The 21,964-nt window shown below is 40.3% G+C and overlaps 1 protein-coding gene and 1 long non-coding RNA gene across 3 annotated transcripts in view; one reads left to right on the top strand and one right to left on the bottom strand.

Annotated features, from left to right (window-relative positions):
• Positions 1 to 851: 851 nt before the first annotated feature.
• Positions 852 to 21,964, top strand: part of RCSD1 (RCSD domain containing 1) — a 26,928-nt gene continuing 5,815 nt past the window's right edge. The window contains exons 1-3 of one of the 2 annotated variants that reach the window (XM_053386400.1): positions 852 to 1,075; positions 18,788 to 18,892; positions 21,799 to 21,888. In XM_053386400.1, coding sequence (XP_053242375.1) covers positions 1,025 to 1,075; positions 18,788 to 18,892; positions 21,799 to 21,888 — 246 coding nt within the window. In that variant the 5' untranslated portion in view covers positions 852 to 1,024. The remainder of the gene's footprint in view (positions 1,076 to 18,787; positions 18,893 to 21,798; positions 21,889 to 21,964) is intronic. The other variant, XM_053386399.1, reaches the window with a different exon arrangement.
• The window catches only part of LOC128412885 (uncharacterized), a 16,879-nt gene continuing 13,447 nt past the window's right edge, over positions 18,533 to 21,964 (bottom strand). The window contains exon 2 of the long non-coding RNA XR_008330180.1: positions 18,533 to 18,881. This is a non-coding gene — a long non-coding RNA (uncharacterized LOC128412885). The remainder of the gene's footprint in view (positions 18,882 to 21,964) is intronic.

Below are 21,964 nucleotides of genomic sequence, written 5' to 3'. Positions count from 1 at the left end.
GCCTTCTAGTTAACCCTAATCTACTTGTCTTTAGGAAGCTTTCCTTGACACAGCTAAATAGGGTCTCAACAATGCAGTGGAAAAAGAAGTAATGCCTTTCAGAAAATACTTCTAAAACTATTTTTTCTCTCTTCTAGCCCAGAACTAGAATATGGGAGAATTCAAGAGGTGGCATTATTGCTACAAAAGTTGCTTTCTAACTTGTTCTTGAGTTCTCCTCACTGTCACCTCAGTGAGTGACACTTGGCAGAGGTGCTGTCAGAATGAACAAAAGTTTGGCACATTTTTCTCTGTGTATATGTTTTAACTCTACCATGACCTAAATAAAAGATCTGCACCTTACCTAATCTCTTGCAGGGTGAGGAAGAAGTGTAGCATACGTGGAATATTTTCACTCCCGAACTGTGAGGCCTTCTTTTCCCTGGTGCCTAAACCCTTTGTACAATGCAACGGATAACAAGGAAAAAGGTCCATGGGATAAGTCTTGTTTCTCACCCATCTATTTATGACACAATATATGCATTTGACCTTGTTATACCCACTCCCACGAAAACAAGAGCCTCCACTTTTGCTGGCCCACGTAGGGGCAGAATACAGTAAAATGATGAGATGCCAGGACAAAAACTCTTCACCCTTCACCGGAAAAAGAAGCTGCAAGAAGAGGAAGGAGAAAATTGAGAAATAAGAGCGAGGATAAAGGAAATAAGCAGGGTGCATAGGCTGCTTTGCTGTCTTTTTCTCTCTTGCGTTCTCTGAGAAAGCCAGTATCTGTTTAGATTCATGTCTAAATTTAAACCCTGATCGCTTTGCCTCCCCCCCTTCCCCCTCCCTTCCTCTCCCCCACCCAACCTCCCCGCCTTCCTGGTTCTCTAGTGCAGGCCACTTAGGACTCTGACAGTTTTTAAGCTGAGCTGGGGCTTGGATATTAAGCACTCCCAAGAAGTGTGTGTTCTTTTTTCGGCCTGTGGCAAGGCTTTGTACAGGCAGACCAGGCAGACAGAGGGAAGCTCCAAAGAGGAAGGGGATGGGGGAACCAGTACTTCCCAAGAACATCCCACACCTGCACAACAGAGAGGTAAAAATATTCAACCTTTCTCCCTGTCTCGGTCTTTGGTTATCTCTGTGTTGTTTTGGAACTTGACTCAAGTAAATGTGGTTCAAGTTAAACAGCTCAAATGACTGAGCTGCTGCTCTTGTTGTTTTTGTAGCTTTTGGATGAAATGCAATTTTCATGTCCCTTTCCTGACAGAATGTGGGTTGATTTGATTTGGCTTCAGGAATCTGTTTGTGTCCAAGAGTGTGTGGAAGTTCATTCACTTCTGAATCTGTCACTAAGGAATTAAAACTTTACCTACTTTTCTTTAAATTGAAACTGGCACGACATTCTTTAGGACAGAATGCAGAAATCCAGTTTTAAACTTTATAATATATACATAATCTGCTGCTAAGGCATAAGCTTATTTCTCTGCTTGGAATGTCATAGCTGTATGTTCTCAGAACTTACATTGTTGCTTAGAGCTCAGTTTCTTATCACTCACTCATGGACCGCACGTAGGGTTCCGTTTTATATTTGTAGCAGAATTTCTTATGCCCTGTATCACTTACCACACACAAGTTGCAGAAATCCAACTGCTGAAGTTTTTCTTCCCATGGAAAATCTGTGGTGATTGAGTGCTTCACCTGTTGAAATTCTGTCTAACAAATATTAAAGGCTCAGGTGCCTTGCCAGAAAAAAGCTGGCAAGTGAATTTCTTTCAATAAGATTTTAGGTGAGCTGGATGGCATTTCTTTATTTTGTTTATGTATCTAGAAGTAGTAGGTTGATATCTGAGGGGGGCAAGTTGGCCAAATAATATGGAATCAGGTCAAATAATATGCAGGAAAATAGGTAAGACCACAAAATCTTAAACAAATATGGCTGGGGCTTAGATTGCTGCCAGAAAATGCAGTGGTTTTGCTCATATTTTTTATAAATATTCAAGATATAAAGAAGAACATGTTTGCTCTTCAAGGCTTAATAGTATTCAATGCATATGATAGATCCTCTTTTCTCCATTGCTTCTTGCTTTCCACCATACTAGCTTAGCTTTGTCATTCTGATAACTTCAGCCAAATCTCAGGCTGCCCTGTTGATCTATTGCATAATAAATACACCTATGTTGCACAATGTCTAGCCTCAATGTTGCACTTTCCTTGCAAGGCTATCTCATTTTCCCTGAAGTCAAATTGCAGCATTTTGTATCTGACTGTCACCAGAGCATTGATTGCTTTTATGACTGCTGCAGAATAAGGTTCTGTGTTTGTGATGCAATTAGTGATGAACAACCCATCCGTCTCCACAGCTACACCATTTTGTGATTTTATTTTATTAGTATTGAAAACTAATTTAAATCTCTACAAGCTGTGTGCTTCCTTCCATCTCCACTACAACCCCAAGATGAAAGCATGCATCCTACTAGGCTTGTTTTATTTTTTGTTTGGTAAAGTGGCTGACAGCAAGCCTTCTCCAGCATGCTGCCATTTTGTGAACCTTTTATTTAGTTTGTTTATTGTGCCTCTACAGATATTCTTTTTATTGTGTATTCATGATTATTTGTGCTCATTATAGCATTAGGGTGGATATATGCAATTCTGTTTTCAGTGCTGTTTGGACCTGCAAAAGTTTTGGGGTGGACATATTGCTTCGTTTCCAATCTGTGCATATCCCATAACGCCCTACTGAAATCCTGTAACTTTTTATGCTACAAATATTCTGATGTTTAAAGGGTTTGTCCTGCTTTTGTTGCACTAAACTGCAGGAGAGCTACTTCAGAGACAGCAGTAATGTAACATTGGGGAAGTATTGCAGAACAACTAAGAAAAGTAAAAGGATGTGGTCAGACCTGTATAAATCCACCACCAATGTCTTATTATTGCATCAATTACATGTTGCAGAATACACCTGCAAAAAAAACCATTCTAGTGGAACCCTTAATTTTCTGGAGGCATTCGACCCTCTGCTGGGCTAGAGGGCAAAGTGTTTTTAAAAGAGGAAAGGGTGAAAGCAACATGGCTATCCTGTCCTCTGCCATCTAGTGTGTACAGACTGGATGTTGTGTACTATCTTTGAAAAAGGACTTGCAAAAGGCTAAGGTAAAGGTGGTGGCACATTTTGATGTTATCACGTGGCACTGGTGTTTTTCTCCCCTGACCTACTCCAGCTCCTGACATCATGTAAAAAGACATCTAATTCTTAAACTAGGATTCTCCATCAATATGATATAATGTTCTAAGGCAGTCTTATGGTTATCCAGATGTTGTTGGACTCCAATTCCAATGATTCCTTACTATTTGTCATGCTGGTTGAGGCTGATGGGAGTTGGGAGTCCAACATCATCAGGAGGGCCACCTGCTTCCCAGCCTGCCCTAAAGGGAAAAGTTGGGAGTTCCCAACTCAGCCAGCCTGCCAAACAAATCATGATTACTCACTCACTCTTCCATTGTCTCTCGAGACAGACGGATGCCAACAACAGCAAAATTAAGACTGAGTGTAACCTATCAGGATGAGCTGTTGTTTGAGAGAGAACGGTTGCACATCAAATTGGTTAAAAGCTTCAGGTTTGGCCCTTTTCGACACGTCTTTGCCAATGCTTTCCTTCATCATATGAAAGTCTGCAAAGCCTCTCAAAAAGTAGTTCTTGTAGATTGGCTTCCCTGGAAGCAAACAGTTAATCAGTGTCATAAGCAATGAAATATTTTATAATGTCAAGTTTCTGAAGCCCATTTTTTTATTTTTTTGTAATTTAGAGGCTAGCAGTGGCAAATCGGATCACAAGATATTAATTGCTGTATAGAGAGAATCACATGCAAAAAGTAGCTAACAGCTTATATCCGGAACAAACAGTGGTCACATCTAGGCCATCAGAATAGGAGAAGCATTCAACAGTGCCTTCCGCTGAACTGGAGGTAGGCAGGAGGGGGGTGTTCCTCTGGGGGGAGGGGAGAAGTGTAAAGAACTGAAGGTAAGTAATCAATTAGTTTGAGGAAATTGACATATGACCTAGTTTTAGAACTTTAATCTAAAACTGCCACCTCATGGTTTAAAGTAATTATATTTTTCTTATTTTGCTTCTATTGTTTTTGGGTTTTCCCCTGGGAGAAATTAGTTCCATTCCTTTCAAATGTTTCCTGTAATTATATAAAGTGCTCCTGGCACCCTCTACCTTTGATCATCTTAGTTTGCCAGCTCCAGTAATATGAACACTTGGCTTCCAGAGCTGTGTCTTAATAATAAATTAAATTATAGCCGTTTGCAGAATTGAAACTATAGAAGAAATGTTACATAAAAATATCAGCCCAATAAATCAAGTATTTCTATACTTGTGTGGCTGAAAAAACAGAGAATTTGGCTTCTCACACTTGCCCTTTGGGGCTTACTTTTGAGTAGACATGTGTCTGACAAAAAAATGAGAAGTCTCAAAGGAGCCAATTTTCAGAGGAGTGTTAAGATTTACAAGTTCCTCTCTCTAGATTCCATTCCTTAATCTCATTGTTAAAAGGCCAATAGTCTAAAGTAAGGGACACAGATCTGTAGTATTGGGCTGTGTGCTCATTGCCATCTTAACACACAGCTAGCTCAGCCTTTCTCTCAGTTCAGAGCTGGTTTTGGGGAAATGCACAATGAGATACAAGATGGAGATGGCATGTGACGATGTGTATACACCAGTTCCCAAAGCAGTGGTGGCAGTGCATTGGATGCAGACTGGGAATGTGTACACAACCTTCTGGATACACACTATACCTTTAAAGCACATTTGAAGCAATTCTCCCCGCATCCCAGCCCAAAGGGTTGCATTACAATTCCCAGCAACACCTAACAAAGTACAGTGCCCATTATTCTTGTGGGAGAGGGGCTTCCAATGTGCCCAGAGTTTTGTGGTGTGACCTTGAAATAAACTAAGTTGTGTAAGCAACATCTGACAAAAGTGGTCAGAAAAGCTGTTGGCCTATATAACCTTGCCAGGTGCAATGGTAAAAATAGTTCGTCTTTGCAGAGCAGGCATAATGCATAGAAGCAACAGGAAACAGACACTTTCGCTTCTCCTTGTGCCAGCCACTTTAATTTAGCTTTCATTCAACTCCCAACTATTTTGAAGCTGGCTTGATTAGAGATGCTTACACACTCTACATTAACTGGGTTTCCCAGAATCAACATTTTGAGCAAGCCAGAAAATATAAGTGTGCAGATGGAGTTGAAATGTTTCCCACTTATCAGCTTATGGGAGCAAGATAATTGATGTCCTTTTGCCTTAAATATATGTTTTTAAAAAATAAATAAAAAATAGAATTTGCATATTAGGTCAGGCTGATGGTCTATCTGGTCCATCACCCATTCATTGTATCTGGGTCTGCTTGAATTACATATTACCCCACTTAACTTTATATGTGATGAGATCAGGATCAGATGTGGGGCCTGTATTTTCAACTATCAGTCCATAAGGCCCAACACTTGCATGAGGAGTTATCACAAAAGCAGGATGGAGCCACATATACGTGGTCATCATCCCTATTCCTCCCGGTATCTGCTGCTTTGAACCTTTCATCTTATCCTATAACCCTTCTGTATTTCTGCACTTCATTTTCTCGGTATCAGTTTTTCCATTTCACTGTGTGCCTTACTTCCCTTATCTTTAGTGGAAGAAGAAAACAGAACAGGCCCAACACAGATCTATGGGAGCATGAAAAGCGGCCATTAATCCTTACATCTTAATTTGCTAACTCTTAACAAACTGCTAGTCAGTGAAAGACCATTCCCTTCTTCCTGTGCCAGGCTATTTTTAAGAACACTTTGCCATGGGATTTGTAATTGTAATGCACCATACAAGATTTCTGAAGGACTAGAAATACAATATGTAAGGTAAAGGTAAAGGGACCCCTGACCATTAGGTCTAGTCGTGGCCGACTCTGGGGTTGTGGCGCTCATCTCGCTTTACTGGCCGAGGGAGCCGGCATACAGCTTCCAGGTCATGTGGCCAGCATGACTAAGCCGCTTCTGGCGAACCAGAGCAGCACACAGAAACGCCGTTTACCTTCCCGCTGGAGCAGTACCTATTTATCTACTTGCACTTTGACGTGATTTTGAACTGCTAGGTTGGCAGGAGCAGGGACTGAGCAACGGGAGCTCACCCCATCGCGGGGATTCGAACAGCCGACTTTCTGATCGGCAAGTCCTAGGCTCTGTGGTTTATTATACAATTATATTATACAATTACAATTTGTAATTGTAATGCACCATACAAGATTTCTGAAGGACTAGAAATACAATATGTATCTGATCAGTATTATCTACATATTAGATTAGTGCCTTCAAACAATTCTGGTGGATTATCCTGGCATATTTTGTTTTTTACAAAAGCGTTATACGTTCTTCCTAAATGCGGTGTGGCCATTTATTCTATTCTTCACTACAGTCCTTTTGCTCATATAGAGAGGAAAAGTTCATGGATTGTTATTTTTTGGGGAGAATATCTGAAATTTTAAAAGGACTACTATCATCCCAGTATACTGGTGTAGGCACATTTCAGTGATATTCCATAATTAAGAATCACTTTCCATAGTGACTCGATTCAGACAACCCTCAAAACCATGGTTTGGAGGGTGGTGGGTGAGCTGCTTCTTTGTGGCAAATTAGAACCATAGGAGTTTATCTAATCTATTCCCGGTACACACAAACGAATGGGAAATAGAAGAAAAAGGCATGTGAGCCCAACGTTCACTGTACTTTGATCACATTATGACAAACTATAGCTTGTTTTTACATCTGAATGCAAATATTATGCTTGCCAAAAAAACTATAAAGTGTAAAAGTGGCAAATTGTTTTTTTGAAAATACACGCATCATAATCTACTGTTCAGAGATCTAAGACTGGCTGTGACTGTCTGCTGAGTGTGCCACACATGCACTGGCTGCCCTGGGTTTGTTGATGTATGTGAAAACAGCCTTAATAGTACTAAGGTCTTTCGCATGCAAGCCATTCAATGCTGGCCAATATGTCATTTAACTATTTTCTCTAGACCTTTTCCTACAGGCATATCATGTTGTATCTTCCTCAGATTTATTACTTTAAAAGAATAGCTCAAGTGTTAATACTTTTTGTAAAGAAAAGTCATTCACACTACACCACTACCTGTCTCACCTACTTTGGTTGTACCACGGCTAATCTCAATGCAAAAATGCATTTCCCAGCTGCTAAGGCCTTTTCAATTTGTGATCAACAGGGGTCCGGTAATATTGATCATTTGAAGGGTTTTCATCCTGCTCTTTGGTTGAAAAGGGCTCCCACAGCAGCTTACAATGATCCGTACTAAGACACTGGTTGTCCTTACAACACGGAAGGAAAATAGATTGGGGGAAGGAGGAGGGGAAAAACAGATTCAGGTACTAGTTTTTTGTTTCCAAGTTCCAGCTAGGATGGAAATGTTTCAAGGAGAGGAAGAGACAGCTGTTGCTGGTCTCTCAGCTGAGGTGATGGAATAGTCCCGCTTCCTCTTAGCAGCCTGAATGGGAATGGGGAGGGGCCATAGCTGAGTGGGAGAGCACATGCTTCACATGCACAACATCACAGAATCATAGAATTGTAGAGTTGAAAGGGACCCCAAGGGTCATCCAGTCCAGGCCCCAGCAGTGCAGGAGTCCCAGATTCATTCCCAGGCATCTCCAGTTAAAATGGGTAAGTTCTGAAGTGCAGGAGATCATCATAATAGTTCTTATATCCATGTCCTCAAGGAGAATTGAAAAATTAAGGCACAAGTGTTGATCCATTATTATAAACATACAAAGTGCATGTTTGGAAATGGCACTAAGTAAGAGTCTGAGAATACAGTACTGTTTGCACTAAAGCTGTTACTTGAAAATCATTTCTATTGTTTGGGCGATTCTGCTTTCCCCTCCCTCATTAACTAGTCTCATGGGCTGAGGAAGGGGTGGAGGTAGTGGTGAGCAGCCAAAGGCTTGCATATTGAGATCATGGGAGAGAAGCTGCTTCAGAAGAAGGGAAGTAATGGCTTTTAACATATAACTGTAAACAAATCTACCTTGCTGTTCGGGTTCTTCCCAGAATGAGAGACACATGACTTCACAGCTGAAGTACCAGAGATCAACAAAGAGTGGCATGGGGGAGGGGGGTTGGTCTACACATCAAAGGAGTCCACCGGAAAATCATATGTTCATGTTATATGAGTTTTACACACTTATGACCATAATGTGTAGCCTTGTTTTCCATTTCCTAGTTCCTCATCATGTGGAGCACTGCCAGCCAGTGTGTAGGCGAGGTCTTACTTATCCATATGATAGCTGAGAGTTTATACTTTTCTGGTTTAGAAGATAAAAGTTTTAAAACCTTCGTTCACCAAACAAATGTGCAATGTTTACCAAAATGAACTTTGCATTTTTTGGAGACACAGAAAAAAAAATGATTAAACTTTCAGAGATGGGGTTGTTGTGCTTCTAACTGGATTAGCCCACTCTTGTTTTTTGGGTTGTTTATTAGTACTCTCTTCACTTTGGCACAACCGTCTCTGAGCTTTAAACATTCTGTAATAAGGACAGGCTTGTGAATACTTCAGAGAATAAAGGATACCCTGGTCCAGACAAGCTGAGGCCCAATGTTTACAACAGCTGTTGCCAGCTGTGGAAGGAAGGAAGGAAGCCAGTGATGCTATTTGTCCTGTGGAGTAAAAACTGAGACAGTTCCAAGACTTGGCTATTTCTAACTTTGTATATTTGCACACACCCTCTTAGGAGGACCACTGCTTGCTATTGTGTTCTCTTCAGGGAGGGTCGCCACTTATTCCAGAACAAAATGGTCACTTTGCAGTACAGCTGCTATACCTTAAAATAATCCACATTGCTCAGAAGTAAGTGCTACTGAGTTCAATGGGTATGCATAGAATTGGAGTCTGTGACTGGTTTCCTGTGTGATCTTAGATTTTTGCATATTTCACCTTATGACACAATTTTAATAACAAATCCTTACGTTCAGTTTTTCATAAGCTACTATAAACCAAGTGAAGAGTTTTTTGCAGCCTGAGGGCTACATTCCCTCATGGGCAACTTTTTGGGGGGTATATATCTTTGGCCAGAGGCAAAAATGGGTAGAGCAGCAAATGCCTTTATATTCAAGCCATGCAAAACTCAGAGGTTTCTACACACACACACACACCCATCCATCCAGGGGATGGATTATTCAAGGACACATTCCAACCCGGCAAAAGCACTCAAGGAGGTAGAGCAGGGCCAGTGAGGGGCAAGAATCCTGAGGGCCAGATAGGCCTGAAAGGCCATTTTTTGCCCCTGCACCTGAGGTTCCCCACTCATATTATTAATCATGGAAAATGTCCAGTGTTAGTCATACTTGGAGAAGGATAACTGAAACCAGGGGGCATACTTTGAGTGTTTCTTAGCTGGAGATCACCCAGTATGCTTTCCCTCACAGCTGTGTTAGTACTTTCATTAGTAAGCTTAATGGCCTTGGCCTGGAGGTTATTCTGAAGGGTGGTATAGAACCCTTTTAAATAAATAATAAATAAAAGATGATACCTTTCCTTCCAGGTTATTGTGGCACTGTGAATTAAATGCCCTGCTTCTATTGCCCCCTTTGATTCCTTCTTCCATTATTTGGATTCACATTTTTCTGGCCTGATTTATTCACAACATTTTACACCTTTTCTCTGTACACAATTTGCTGATCATGTATAGTTTGGGGTATGGAGAACTTCTTGTTTAGATCAGGATGTTATTGTTATGAAAGGACATTGTGGTTATATGCTGTTAGTTATATAAGAAACCTACAATTTGCAAAATGCACTCTGCCTCAGTCTAGAAAATCAAGCTGTACATGTGACAGAGAAACAAAATGTGTAATGTGCAATGTTATTTACATATCTGCTGCCTTGCTGCCACTCAAAAATAACTACGTGCCAGCTACTACAGCTTTTAAATAATAAAAAGCTATCCATTCAAAATAACTATTTAGTTCATATGCTGGGGGGGGGGGACTCATCTCAAAGGCTCAAAGAGGTTCTTGGGGCCATGTTTCTCAAGATGTTACTTTGGGTACATTCACACTGGAGTCAAATGTGGATCTGAAGCCACTTGTCTCTTGCTTTTTTTGCACAGTGTCCACACGATATAGGCCACAGCCTGCCTGCCCCCACTGCTGCTTTCAGATTTTCCCAATCTGCGGATAATCCAGTAAAATGGGAAAATTCAATATAAAAGTTATGTTACCTAACAGTGGATGAACTGACGCGCATTGTGTATATGGTTTTTCTTGTTTCACTGGGTATCACCTTTTGTCACACCACCTACTTCCATTTTGTTTCCATCAGCCCAAAGGAAAGGCTGCAACCTGCCTCTTTTTACCAGGTTCTTGCTGAAGGCACATTCCCAGTATTTTTTATTTTTAAAGCAGCTATTTTACACAGAACTGTTTTTGTGCATAACTTGCACTTAAGCTTAAAATTGCCTGCAGGAGGTGGGAGAGGGGGGTTATTGTTTTGTTGGTTTTCTTTTAATTATTTACTTGTGTTTTTATCTTTTATTTTATTCTGTAAACTGTCCTGAGATCTTGTGATGAAGGGCAGTATTTAATTTTAATAAATGATGATAATAATAAATGATAATAAATAAAGGCAAAGAGGAGGAAAGGAAGCAGCAGCATTTCATGTGAGCAACACCAAATCCTTGCCTGGGTTGGTTGTTTTTTTTTAACTGCTCTTTTGTGTAAATCTGGTATATAAAAAAACCATGTATTTTTAAAAAACAACAAAACACACACACACGTAAACAAATACCTGCATGCATGCCCACAACAGACCTCAGGTTTCCCTCCTTGGAGTGACACATACATTAAAAAATTATTTTACTATTTAATATTTATTAACAAAATGGTTTTAAAAGGAGTGAAATAAAATGTGAGGGCTGAAGTGAATGATACAGAAGCATTAAAAATGAAGATTAGTGGTTGCACATTTCACAGGTGACCCCCCCACAAATCTGATACTCTCAATGGTGCGTTTGCACTACACCAACCTCACTCCCACTAGGGCAACCAGAGGTCCTCTGAAACCGTAGGTCAGGTGAATGTTGTGCCTCACTGCCCACTACTGCTTACTTCACTGTGGTGAACTGAAGCCTTTTATATTGACAAAACAAGAGGGCATACTCAGGATATCTCAATAGTTAATGCATAGCTGGTACTGAGCATGCATGTTTGCTTTAAAGCGGCTAAATCAACCCAAGGATAATTTAATCCAGCATTCTTTACTTTGAATCCTAGCAACCAGCAGGCACTAGGTGGTCCACCAGGAATTGGCCAGAGATCTTCTGGTGAACCACAGCCTACCTTCAGTTCGCCTTGTTATATGATACAAGATTAAAGGGATTCCTAAGGGAAGAACAGTGATACAAGTAGGGAAGCATTTTGTTCTGGCAGAAGACAAACGTTTGAGAATCTGGTGGGAACAGGTGCAGTGAAATCCTATACATGTCTACTCAGAGCTAAGCTCCATTAAATGCAATGGGACTTACTCCCCAGTAAGGGTGCACGGAATTGCTACCTTAATTTTAGTATCCAGGAAGATCCTAAACCAAGCTAATCGGGAATTGAGCCTTAGTGATTTCAACTGGATTTACTTCCAAGTATGTTTGTTTAAAATTTCACTCTTAATGCAAATTTGGACTTAATTAATTGTAAACAAGGCCATTTCTTTCTACTTCCCCTCAGGCATGCAATATCTCCTCCTCTTTGTAAAATGGAGCAAGCCATGCCCATTTACCTCGCAAAGTTGCTATGTACACATAAAGTATTATTATTAAAAACATTTCTAGTCCATCTTTCTGTCTCAAAATGAGGCACCCAAGTTACTCACAAAAATACAAAATAAAAGTAGTGCACATGTTCTGAGTCATATTTTTGATTAAAGGGATTTATGTTTCCATGTTGGGTTACACAAATGAATTCTGCCAACTTCACTAATCTGCACAGACAGTATTTAAAGAGAAGGGGCCACTTGCTCTTTGCATACCACAGAAAGAAGAAAAGCATAACAACTTACTGTAAATCCAGACTCAAAAAACTAAACATCGGCTAAAAAATCCTACTGGGTAACTGTGCATAACTGTGCTATATAAGGCTCTTCCTGGCTCTTGTGTGTTTCAGTGGTATTAGTCTGCACGGCATAACGCTTTCCCTCAGACAACAGTTTTAGCAATTCTGAATACAGTACAGTATTACATTTTCTACACAGCTGAGTGTTTCTAGAGCCCCCAAAGCAAATTACCCCTTCTAAGCTAACCCAAGTTTAGCCTTAACTCAAATTTACCCTCATGAGAAAAACTGCGAACAGAGAATGGGCATCTCTCTGTCCAGGTTCTATTTCGGAACTTGTAGCTGTCACAGGAACTCTTGACACAGTGTAATGCTATTCTACAACTGCTCAGGCAAAGAAGTTATAGAACCAATGAGAAAAGGACGGAATTCTATGAAAACATTATTCTAAATAGAAATATTGTTCATTATTCAAACTGTAGAGACAGTTGCTTTTAAATAGGAAAGATAGCCAATATTTTTACCTTCATACTCTCCTGCTGTTCCTGAATGTTTCCTTTAACTCACCTGGGAAAGGCAGATCAGGTCAGCTATAGTCTCTGCTTTTCCTGCAACTTTATTAAAGTTTGCCTTTGACAACTTCAGGTATTAATTTCAGGCAAAACATCTCCATTAACATTGATATATCTACATTTGAATATTTTTATGCACTTGTTTAGTTCTATGATTATTGATTATCGTTCTTAACTATTGGCATTATTCTTGGTGGTCCTGGCAAAGTAAGTTTTGTTCCTTGAAAGAACTTTAAAGAGTTGTAGGAAAATATTGAGAACCCGCGTCTTAATTAGGGTAATAATATTTACGTCTTTCCCAGAACTGCCACCATCTTGAATTCTGTCCACCACTGTCAAATAATTAGCTACTCACTTTTACAATTATTAAATATGACATGAGTTAGAGAATTGTCGATTAGGAAACTCTCATTACAATTAATACTAATATTTGCTAGGGGATGGACTGCTTTAAAAGATTCCACCCTTACCTCCTCCCCAGTGGTAAATTCTGAAATACAAGAGCACATCATGACAGACCCTATAGTCACAGTCCAACAAAAATCCAAAAATATAGGCAACTGTGTTTATCTGTTATTATACACACCTACACCAAGGAACAGCAGTATATAACATACTACTGTAAGTTTATCAGGATCAGTGTGACTGCAATCCTGTGCAGTTTCCTGGGAGCAAGCACCAATGAACTCAGTGGTGCTTACTTTTAACAGCAAGGGTTCAACTTGTAAAACACATGGAAGTTTTAACAAAAGAACTTCAGCCATCTGAAAAGCAACCTTTAGTTTATAGAAAGGGTTGCACTGGGAGCCTGAGTATATTAGCTTTGATTATTTGCAGCTACTTTTTTTTATTAAACACCAACAGAGGCTTAACTGCAGAGGATGCAAGAAAAATTGCACAATTTCCTCTTTACAAAGGAGTGCATCAGATTGCCAAATGTCATGACATACTGAGAGGGAGAAATAAAACTAAAGCCGGCTGTAGAAAAAGGATGTTCACTCAGAGATCAGTGTAGTTGGTAAGAATGGAGCGATTTGTTTACTCTTAATATGTGCTATTTCTTGTGCAGGGGCCCCTGCTTGCTCCTGTGTGCTCCCAATCAGAATAGTCATTGTGGAATTTCCTTCTAGGGGAATATCTACAGACCAACATGAGTCTACCCACTTCCTGAGTAACTTCTGCCTTGGCTGAGCCCATGAAGAGAGTTAACAATCTCAATAGAGGCTCTCTTGATTCACTCTCTTTTTGAGCAAGTATTCTTTCTGTCCAGTGTTTTTTTTTCTGGGGGGGATGCATACCCCTAAACATTTTGTGAATCTTTGTACTTTTGTCCATTTACTGTAGTTATTTTTCCTGATTTGAACTATAAAATGGTGATTTTCTTGAGTCAAAATGAGAGTACCCCTAAACAGTATTTTTTGGGGGGGGGGAATCACTGTTTCTGCCTATTTGTTTTCTGTTTTTTCACCAACTTTCTTTACTGGCTTCTTCTTTAAGTTACTAGAACACTTGCCTCCACTTAACAATTGAAGCAATATATTTATGGTAAAATAACACAAATTAAATGCTTGCCATTTGAGACTGTTTTCACATGTGACATGCAATTTAACCATTGCTTATGAGTCTCTCACTACATATATATTACAAATGACAGACTATAGTTAATATGTAAAGAGAAAGAGGCATTTGAAATACGAAGGAGCTTTCTGACCAGTGTAAGTTTTTCTGTTTAAATTGCAATCCAGCGCATAACTAACTGCAGGTCCCAGGATTCCTTATGGAAAGTCATCTGCTTAAAATGCATGGTGTGTAAATTGCCTCAGTTGAAACAAGTACCATATACTCTGTGTGTGTGTGTGTGTGTGTGTGTGTTTGAATATCATAGGGTCCCAGGAATCTTGAGCGTTGCTGCTTCCTTTTTGCATCCATGACTGTTACTGGTGTTTACTTTTCAGTCCCCTCCCTGGTCTTTGTATGTACTTGAACGGGCAGTGGCAGGATCTTACTCTGTTGGTTGTCTTTTTTGTTCTTTGTTACCATGGATGATTATGTATATCTTCTCTTTAAAATAATCCAGCAATGCTCAATAGATTCCTGGGACCCTAGTTGGCTAATGCTGTCCACAGACAATTAAAGGACATGAAAGGAACCAAGTTGCTTCAAAAATATCAGGTTTGGCCTGGCCTGTAGCTAACCGGATGTCTGTTAACTTTTCAGAATGTGCAATATACCATATATGACCATAAACTGTGGTCCTTCTTCAAGCTATCTGTAGTCTTGGCCCTTGTTCTTCCAATGTTTAAATACCTCTCAACTATTTTAAGAATTGTAAAGCAGTATCAATCTTCTTGTTCCTTCACTGTTTGTAAATGAGACTGCTTATTCTAGAAGGAAGGAAAAGTTAAAGAGAAGAGAAAAACTTAAGTTTTGATAAAGCTAGCCTCAGGGTCATTCCACTATCTTGTGGGAACAAGGCCCACTTCCTCTGAGTGTCTTTCCCTGACACTCACAGATGCAGCTGGATGAATTTTTTTTCCATTGCAACTTTTTTTTTTTTACTAAGAGGGATTATGTTAATAAGCTATCCTTTGCAAATATTGTCACCGTTACTGTGTTTAAGATACTGGCTGTTGAGAGCTGTGTGACTCTGTTTTTCCAGCTCTTACTATCCGGCATATTTTTGTAAATATAGTAGTTTCAGCCTGTTGTGTATGATACCTACATGGTACATATCAGATGTACAAAAGCACATGTTTATTATTATTAAAGACACATTAGACTAAAATTAAAGAAACACAAATTTTAGGTAGGAACCATATACAAATTAGACTATTTTCTGTTTCTTACACAAGAGTCTCATCTATGAAAAGAAAGTTGTGTAGTAGGTGTATTATATGTGCTTAAACTGCATGCAGATATGACCTGATAGTCTACCTTGGTATGAGGCTGCTGTAACTGTCCACAATATTAATAATTAAAACTCCAATTTTTAAGCAGTTCGTTGTGCAGAAAATGTTCCGCTTCTTGATCATTCTAGATACCCCTTCCTGTACCACACCAATTCATTGGTATATTTTTAGAGATGGGGCAATCAGAGCTGCATACAGCATGGCACAAGTGTAGATTTATATACACTGGTACCTCTGGTTACGTACTTAATTCGTTCTGGAGGTCAGTTCTTAACCTGAAGCACCACTTTAGCTAATTGGGCCACCTGCTGCTGCTACACCGCCACAGCGCGATTTCTGTTCTCATCCTGAAGCAAAGTTCTTAACCCGAGGTACTATTTCTGGGTTAGCGGAGTCAGTAACCTGAAGCGCATGTAACCTGAAGCGTATGTAACCCAAGGTACCACTGTAATGGTATTATTTTCATTTCTGAATATTCATTTTAGCATTGGTGCAACACATGGAGCTAACACTTTCAGTGATTCAGAATCATTTTTCCTGAGTGGTTATAGTCAATTTAGATTATTCTTTCTTCTCTCTTTTTTTGTACCGGGATATATCAGTCTGCACTCACTTATGTTTAATCTCATTTGCCATTTTGTTGGCAGTCATCCAATATGTAGAGATCTGTTGAGTTCTTCTCAGTCTGCTTGGGATGTAATCTTCCTGTGAATAATTTGGTGTCATTTGGAAACTTGACTACTTTGCTATTCATCCCAACTCCTGATCAAGCTTTCTATTTACTTATCCCGGTACTGAAAACTGTCAGTTTATTCCTCCTCTCTGCTTTTTGCTTTCTTGCAAATTACTAGTTGCTATAGATAGATATGTAGATCTGCACACTTGTGGATATCCTCCAACAATTCTAGGTGGTTAGTGATGCAATACTTCCATGGGCAAAAATCATATTGATTCTTCCTTTGTGACGTGATGTGATGGGCTGCAGAGTTAGGTGGAATCCTATCTTCTACTGCAGTTCTGAGGGAAAGTGGGGGGATAGTTTCTTGGGGACATCCACTGACTTGACTGGGAATGTTTATGCCACCTCTTTTGCACGTGTAGTGTTCTGCTGGCAATGTTGCAGGACAGATTTGTGGGTTGGCACAAGATTCCAATGAAGTCCCACTCCTTCCCTGCTGCATCTCTGCTCCATCTGATTATGCTGTCAACTTTGCACTAGTCTAATTCCACCCACCTCAACCCTTTGGTGTAATGCTCTGCTGTTGTTGGGGACTTTAAATAGTTATCCAATCATCATCAGACAGAGAACTCAGAGATATGGTTGTGATTCTCAGAAAGAGGGCAAATGTGAGGTCAAATATTAATACTACAGAGATATAGAGACCCAACCTGGAACAATCTCAAGATTGTTAAAATGAAGTAGCAGCTGGGAATGGGCAAATCTGTCAGTTTCAGTTTCTCATTTTTCCAGTTTTAAGTTCCAGATCAGTTGGTGACTTATTTTTTTAAGTCTTTCTTCATAAAAATTCATTGGCATTTTAGTCCTAATTTAGCCAAACCCACATATGTTTATAAATAATTTTGCCTATTGTACACATTTTTGCAAAATTATTTTCCCTAATATGATACATTTTAATGCTATTTTCAGTAACGTGTGCATATGCACACGTTACCCTAGTATATGCATTTCTGTTTTAAAGGTTTTCCTTTAATTGTGATATTTGGGAGCATAATCTGAGCATCTGCAGCTGCCAATCCTGCAGGCCACGGTCCATAGCTAGTTTGCTCTTGTCTAATCTTAGAATGGTATGCTAGCTGCCTCCTGTGAATTGAAGGACAAACCTCTTTCTCACACATAGGGAACAATATGGGCGGAAATAGAAGTTATGAGGGAAACAGAGAGTTCCCAGCTCTTGCAGGAAAGAATTGGAGGGTAAGGGGGTGGGAGTTGTTTAACCTTTCTACTGCCTGCCAATTCTCTCCTGCCAATAACTCTCCCCCTCAAGCAGTTTTAAACAGTGCTTGAATTGCAGGAGATCCAGAGTGGGCCTGGTGGTCCCTTTCCTTTTTGTACTGCGCCACTTAGCTATTGTTCTTAGAATACCTCAAGGGGCTCTTAATATGGGTCACATTGTGTGTGGGGGGGTGTCTTTCCCTTCCCCCAGTTTGAACATTTTCTCCCTAGACGGACTCCAGAACCATAAAGGGGTTCTGCCAGTAAAAATGGCCTGGGCTACGTAGCATTTAAAGGAGGGAAACACCAAACAGGGCAGGGGCTTAAGTTTCCCATCCTCTCCCACAAACCAATTTCTTGCAACTATGCCTTGCCCCCCCCAGTCGCCTGCCCCGAACATTACCTTTATTTATTGGGATACTTCAAACTCCCTCACCCTGTATAAAAACAGAAAAGGGAGGAAGCCACTCTGAAAATGAATATGGAACACACACACCCCCACACACAAAAGAAGATTTCCAACATTTCAACAGAGAATAAGTCAAATTATCATGCTGAATAATAGACAAAGGTTGACATGCCCTGTTAAGTTATACTCAGAGTAGATCAACTGAAAGCAATGGATGTAAGTCAGGGATCGGCAACCTAAGGCCCATGGGCCACAAGCGGCCCATAGGGGTCGTTTAACTGGCCCATGAGCCCCCCCTGAACCAGGCCGCCTGCTCAGCGAGTCCCTGCGCGCTGTGCTAAACCGGCGCAGCGCAGCGCAGGGACTCGCTCCTGCAGTGCCGGAAATGGCGTCTGTGCAGATGCTGGAAATCGCGGGTGCGCACTCTCATGATCTGGCCCATGGAGGGATCTCCGCTGGAATGAACCGGCCCAGGCAAGGTAAACCTTGCTGACCCCTAATGTAAGTCTATTGATTTTCATACATGGGCGTACCCAGGATTTATTTTTCAGGGGCAGACTTTGGGGGGGGCAGAACTGAGTTATCTGCAACACAATTGGTCAGTTAGTTAAGTATTTTTATTTATTGACTTGATTTAGGGGGGGACAGCTGCCCCTGCACTCCCCTGGCTACACCCATGTTTCAATAGGTCTAGTCTGAGTATAGCTTAGTTGGCTATCACTCAAAGACTTCCTGACAGAGCTGGAAGTGACTACCCCTGTTGCTTTATAATAATTGTTTTTAACTTCAGAATCTCCACTGGTTGCCATATTTTTCATACAGTGACAAGATTTTTGTTTCTGGTCTTTTTTCAGGACAAGCCATCAGGAACCAACATGGTGGAAGAGAAGTCCACAACTCCCTCGGTTGCAAAGCTGGCAGGAAAATTCCAAGATCAGTCATCTCTGTCTGGAAAGGAGGTGAAGTACAATTATCATTGTTATGTGGATTTCTATAGCTGCCCATCAACAAACGTTCTCTGGGTGGCTTACTACAAAAAATATATTAAAACACAATAATAATGAAACCTAAACAATAATACTTCCTGTTATAGAGGCAGCATTAAAATAGTTTGAAACTCAACCACAAAGGAAAGGGAAATTGAGTGACAGGCTATCTGGAGAACTGATGTTTCACTCTCGAAGGCAGCAGGAACCAGAGACCATTAGCGAAGGGGTCGAGCTGTTCATCTGGTCCTCCTCCACAGCTGCTGGAATTCCTCTTCCTCTTGAGGAAGCTGGCATTTTCATACCTTTGGCTGGCCTAGGGAAGCCTGACCAACCCCAACCCCTGCTGAATGACTGACTGAAAGTCTGCCTAGGCTCAATCTACCTGGGGAGTGGGGGCTATATAATTACCTGGGGTGGCGAAGTCTCCCCTTTGAGGGGAGCGACTTTGGGGGGAGGCAAGAGCTGTCCACACAACATCATTTTCTCTGGGAAAGGCCTTGCCCTAGTTGTTTAAAATGTTTTAAATTGTTTTAAACTACTTTTAAACTTGTGTGTTTTTAAATTTGAGGGGGTTTGGCTGTTTTTTTTTTAAAAAAAAGGGATGTAAGATGTGCCTGGGAAGACAGGAGCTGGGGAGAGCAGGGGGCACCCCAATCACAGTGGTTCTGGGAAAGGGGAGGTATGGTGTTAGTGACTGTGCCATGTGCCAGGCCTCCCTCCAACCAGGAGAATTATGGTAGCCCTATCAGCCACCCCTTGGGTCTGTGGCTACTGCTATAAAGCTTTTAATGGCTCAGGATTGCAATGCCTCAAGGACCACCTCTACCCATATGAACTGACCCAGATCCTGCAATCATCATCTGAAGCCCTTCTTCATCTGCCCCCTCCTTGAGATGCCCAGAGGGTGGCACCCCATTTGTGGAATGCTCTCCCCAGAGAGGCTCACCTGGCACCTTCATATCTTTAGGCACCTGGGGAAATGTTTTTCTATAACCAAGCCTTTGGCTGATAAAATATTCTATGGACTTCGCAATGTGTTTGTGGGAGGGGGGGCTATTGATTTGTTTTTGTTGTGTTAAGTATTTTGTGTTCCCATTTTGTACTTTTATATTGTGAACCACCCTGTGATCTTTGGATGAAGGGCAGTATACAAATTTAATAATAATGTAACTCATGTGTGCTTATGCTTTATTAATCACAGAAATGCATTTATTTATTTTGCATTACTATTCTAGTTTCGCTGTTGGATGAAATGGTCTGCAACTAGATTTTCTTTTGTGCCAATTGCTGCTGGCACTAAACTGTACAAAATTAATGAAATCTTCAGTTTCAGAAAACAACAGTGCAAGAAGAGAGGGTGTGTGTTTGCATGCAAAAAATGCCTTGAGTTGGGATTTTTAGAACACTTTTACACAATAAATTTGCATTTTTATTTATTTTTACTAATTTGTCTTAATTCTTTCTTCAGAGTAGCAAATCCATTGCTATGGTGCCTGTTTTGTATTATCTATAGCAGCATTATCTAATATATAAAGCACTGAGTGCCAAAATAGGCTTCTAAGCTGTTTACAAGTATAAAAACCAACAATACAAGTATTAAAATATAAACAACCATAATTAAAATGCCCCAGGAAGCAATTCTATTAAATCATTTTAAAAATTAATAAATTCATAATTAAAATATGCAACAAAACAATCCCATTAAAACAACACAGCAGTTAAAATAGGAGACCATTGCAAAGAGATCAAAGAAACGTTTGTGTTAAATAGGTGTGTCTTCAAAAGCCAGTGGAGTGCCAGTACAGATAGGACCTCTAAAACTTCAGCAAGAAGTGCATTCCATAACACCAGTGACACCAGTAAAAAAAAGCCTTATCAACACAGACACACATCTCTAATTGTTTGTAAATCTTCCATTTTCATCATTATTTTGTAAGCTAAGCACCCCCTCTCCTATATGGGAGAGCACACAAGCTATGGTTTATTTTTAAGGATGCATATACAAGCAGTAACACCTTTACCCACTTCGTATCAATGATGTATTAATAGGATACTGCACAATTTTTACCAGATCAGGGCTTGTAGCAGTAGCAGTATTGTGCAGAGGTTAAAATGCAATTAGAGCATGCATCATAAAGGGCTCCAAGGTGCTGATAATCAGGAACCACTGTAGTGCTGGTATATTTCCTTAATATATTTTCATTCAGTTTACAGCTGCAAGAACTGCAAATACCATTTTCACAGGCACTTGCAAAATTGCCCCCGAGTCTCACCCCCTTGTTCCTTACTGTTACAAGTTCTTGCAACTAGTCTGATAGTACTTGTGAATATAACTTTGCACCTTAAGTCTTGCTTGGTGACAGTCAGTTATGAAAAAGCTTTCAAATGTAACAAGCTTTGTTGCTTCACAGGAGCTAGTGAACTCAGAAAACAATTTATTCTCCTTACTTTGCCTTGAGACACAGCGCAGGCATGTGGAGAGAGTTGTGTCACTTGTTATCAGTAATGTTATAGACGCTATGCAATAGGTGACTGTGACACTTTCTGCCCAGCATAGAGTAGTGTAGTAATTTTGTTGAGTGGAGAAAGCATTGCATATTTCTAACAAGAAACAAAAGGAAACAGAAATCATGATTATACTCTTTTTGTCCAGAACAGAAAAGACAGGTGAGTCTAGCAAAATAATGATTGTTGTTGTTGGCCTCCATCTGTCTTGAGAGACATTAGTGGAGTTCTGCTAAATAGGCAGTAACATCTCAAGAGCTTTCCCCAACCATCTGCTCTTAGGTCCTTTCCCGATATAAAGATTGCATTTTTCCATTTGATTTTCCTTCCTTCCTCTTCTGTCAACTGATAAGCTGCTCCTCTATTTTTAGATACCAGTCACTAAACCAGCCCGTAGAAAACCACCATGCTCCCTTCCTCTCCACACAAACAAGGCAGAGCTTGGCCAGAATGGTGAGCTAGTAAGTATCAGTGTTTTGAAGAAGTTATTGTTTCCTTTCCTTTTGTAAGCAATGTCAGTCTCTCTAAAGATGTAAT

Source organism: Podarcis raffonei, chromosome 4, assembly GCF_027172205.1.
Source record: "Podarcis raffonei isolate rPodRaf1 chromosome 4, rPodRaf1.pri, whole genome shotgun sequence".
NCBI lineage: Eukaryota > Metazoa > Chordata > Lepidosauria > Squamata > Lacertidae > Podarcis > Podarcis raffonei.
This window is presented reverse-complemented; position numbering and strand designations above follow the sequence as displayed.